This window comes from Orbicella faveolata, unplaced genomic scaffold (assembly GCF_042242905.1).
Source record: "Orbicella faveolata isolate gen_17 unplaced genomic scaffold, um_ofav_v1 contig_4, whole genome shotgun sequence".
In the NCBI taxonomy this organism is placed as follows: domain Eukaryota; kingdom Metazoa; phylum Cnidaria; class Anthozoa; order Scleractinia; family Merulinidae; genus Orbicella; species Orbicella faveolata.
The window spans coordinates 12,013,911-12,017,437 of NW_028301569.1; the positions used below are offsets into that span (position 1 = coordinate 12,013,911).

Genomic DNA, 3,527 nt, shown 5'->3' on the forward strand with positions numbered 1-3,527 from the left:
ACTGAAAGCCGGTGGTATTACACTCGCTGGTATTTTGTGTTCTTTACGCCAGCTAATTACATGTTATCAACTCTGAAGGCATTATCCAATTCACGTTTCTTTCATAAGTGCTCAATAAGTGATAATCAATTCCCTGAAGGTTAACACTAGCGGGATGGGTTAGTTTAAGCTTGTTTGCCGGCCTTCGTTTATAATTCAAATTCGTAAACCTAGCATTTTATTGTGATGTTATCTCTGTGTCTATTATTTGTCAAAGTTATTTATGTTATTAAACCTTTCATTCGCATCAACCCTTCAAGCAAGACCAGCCAAGAGAAGATTTATTTAATATGACGTTTGTAACACGAAAAACAGGGTTTCATTTCCCTTGCTCTTAAGACGGGAGACATCTGGTTTATTAAAAGTGTGTTAATGAACATGCTCTTCATGAAAGAAAAATCCAGGCCCACTGTGGCGTAAATCCCTTCAATATATATCTCCCAGGGGCTACAAGTTAGTTTATAGAAACGGTCCTTAAAGTTCCGTCTCCAGGAACATTAGTTGAAAAGAAGTTTTTTCGGAATTTGAGAGAATTTCCGTTGCGGTGCTATAATTGAAGTCTTATCTTCTAGAAAGTAAGCGTAAAATCTGGCAAAAAATGGAAATTGGTTTCAATTTCTGTCTTTGTGTAAAAGAAACAGAGATTCTTTGAATAATGCCGCTCGCGCGGTAGAATAAAAGAAATTAAGAGACCTAAACTACTAATTGGAAGTTCTAAATAACATTGTTTTGGCTAAAAGCTCATAAAAGTAATCATTCACATTTAGTGTTTGAAGTTACTCGATGTCAGGAACTGCCCCAAACCCCACGTTTATAACGCTAAGCTCAAGGACTTACTAGTAAACAGAGCGAGCTAGCATTAACGAGAGATAAGCCTTAACAAGTTGCCACAGAACTGAGAAATGAGATTAGTTTGCCATTCATTACGCCATAAAAGGGTGACCATTTTATCCCCTGAATTCCCTCGCACTTGTCAACTATACAAAAACGATTTTAATTTTACACTGCAATTCAAATTGCCTCAATCCATGTTATTCATCCGTTAATTAATTCCGTCTATTTCTGTTATTTGGCGCTCCAAGTGCTAGAGAATGGTAAAAACTGCTTCCTTCCGATGTTTACAACTGTTGTACAAACACAACCACAATGTTGGGTCTTTGAATTTAGAAAAGAAAGGGAGAAAAGACCTCCGCGGAAATTGCTCGGCGATAATTATGTTCCAAACGAATTTGCGTGGGAAAGTCTAAATCCGACATCTTATTTCTTAGCTTTGATTTATAGATCTTTCAGTTTATACATTGAACTGAAGGGAGACACGGTGCGTGGAATCTTCTCAAGACGCAGGGTTTTAAACAATTTAATTAAAAACTGACAAACTTTATTGCATTCTGTAGTCCGGATCTATTTAACTTAACCAGCCGGAACCCGCCAACGGTACGTTTCTGATCATTCAGCTTGACTTAATTTCTTCTTTCCCATTGTGTGTGTTAACGGCAAAAAGCGCATTGTTCTGGTAATATTCTCTTTTAGCCAAGTAAATATTAAACTGTTGTTTCATTTAGACTTTTATTCGTTGTGATAGGCTTAGATACTTTATGTACATAAACGGTACCGATCAAACACGAATTGCACAAATTCTATTTACAAACTTGAACAGTTTAACGGAAATATCCCTTGAACCTTTAAGGCACTGAAAGCGCAGAGCTATAGGCTGTTAGCGAGCTCAGTTTAAATTAGTTTAACTCTTAGTTTAACTCTTAAACTTGTCATGGCGTAGTGTGTTCCAATTTGCTGCGTTATGTAAAATAAAACCTTCCGGATTTAAAGGCCTGTTTCAATGCTAGTTATTTCTTTCTATAGAGGAGATAAAATCTGTATTTTTTCAATGTGGAATCACTGGAATCTAACCTAATTTAATGGATTATCGGTTTCTGAAATAAATGTAAATTGTTGTGTCATAAATCTGAGAAGTTGCATGTACTTGTTAAATCGAATGTGAGCTCAAGCACGAAAAGTTCAGCAAGGCTCAAAATTTGCGTTCTCTTCAAGTGTTCCGTCCATTCAACGATGGCAAGCGCACGGGTAGTGAAAAGAGCCATGGAAGTTTGGCAATCCGCTCGCTGGTGCAAAGCTTCTCGAGGAAGATGCTTCAGCGAATCTGAGGGCAGAAGTCGGGTAGGTAAATGCGTGAGACACAGTGCTTAAGGTTCTGCTGTCGTCGTAACCAGACAAAAGACCAAGCCTTGGACGAAATGCGGGCGACAGCGTACGCTCCGAGGATCCATAAGGAAGAGGTACAGGCAATTCTGTGGGTAAGTCACCAGGGGCTGATCTTAAATGCGCCGTGTACGGGAATGTAGAGAAGCTTGGCGTGAATGAATGGTAAAGGAATGGACTTTCTCTGAACATAAGAGGATGGCTGCACTTGGGACGGCGCGGTTTTCTGCGTCGTCTGAAGTTGCCTTTGGCGAACTCTGGTAAATCTTTCGGGTGAATCATCCAGTAGTGCCCCTTCCCGTTCTCTGCTCTGCTCGCCTTCACGAAGCAGTCATTACTGGACAGGTTGTGTCGTACGCTATTCCGCCAGCCTGGCCCTTTCTCCTTGTCAAAGTGGGGGTAATTCCGAGCGATAAAGTTGTAGATAGAGCTCAAAGTCATACGTTTAGTTGGGACGCTGAGAATCGCTTGCGCTATTACTGCTACGAAAGTTTCCGAGTTGCGATCGTCCTCTTTGGAACCTTTCGTTTTGTCTTCGTCTGTAGTTTTGTCGGCGTCGTTCTTTGTTTCGTCGTCGGTATCGTTTTTTGGCGACACTGCGTCTCGGATCTCTTCCTTGTGCTCCACATCCTCATTTTCTGGTTCTGTCTCTTGAACTTCAGTGATTCTGTTTGCCACAAATTCGTAGGTATTGTCGTCCTTCTTGTCAGCGTGCAGTTTTTCGGAATACAGGCCACTTAAATCTCTTTCGTGAAGCGTTCTGAAATCGTGATAAGCAAAGCGTGACATTCTGCCGGGCGGAAGAAGGTACTTGCTCAAACTGGGAATATTTTCCATGAGGGCGGACTTTGTCAGCTTTCTCGATGTGTTAAGCTTGTTAAGTGAACGAGCGCACTGGTGTAAAGTAGGTGTTACCCGTACAAGATGCGTGCACAAATGAGTGATCACAGCTGTGAAGGCAGTCTTTATGCCCTCGTTATTCAAACGTACGGAGGCATGATGTGTATGTCGTCTCCTGGGGGGTTGAAAATTTCCTCTGGGCAGGTGCCGGAGCTCTCAGTGACGTGTCAATGAAAATAACATAAACAACACTGGCACAACTCTGTACAAGCCTATATTTGTCATTAGGCGAACAATACGAGCAAATCATAGCTTCAATTTACAATTTTGTAGCGAAGCGCTAAAGGTTTTCCTTAAGGCGTTATAAAAAGCAATAAAAGATTAGGCTCAGTGTGTCAACCACTATGTTTTGGAGACATATAGCAACTGAA

General features: G+C 40.9%; 1 protein-coding gene across 1 annotated transcript; it reads right to left on the reverse strand.

Moving 5' to 3' along the window:
- Nucleotides 1-1,588: 1,588 nt before the first annotated feature.
- LOC110045204 (uncharacterized) lies at nt 1,589-3,284 on the reverse strand. The gene has a single exon (XM_020750803.2). The coding sequence runs from the start codon at nt 3,091-3,093 to the stop codon at nt 2,101-2,103; it is 993 nt and encodes a 330-aa protein (XP_020606462.2). The 5' UTR covers nt 3,094-3,284; the 3' UTR covers nt 1,589-2,100.
- Between the last annotated feature and the right edge of the window lie 243 nt (nt 3,285-3,527).

Bases quoted from the DNA above. Each gene is read 5' to 3' on its own strand.
- LOC110045204 (XM_020750803.2), bottom strand. From the start codon at position 3,093: ATGGAAAATATTCCCAGTTTGAGCAAGTACCTTCTTCCGCCCGGCAGA.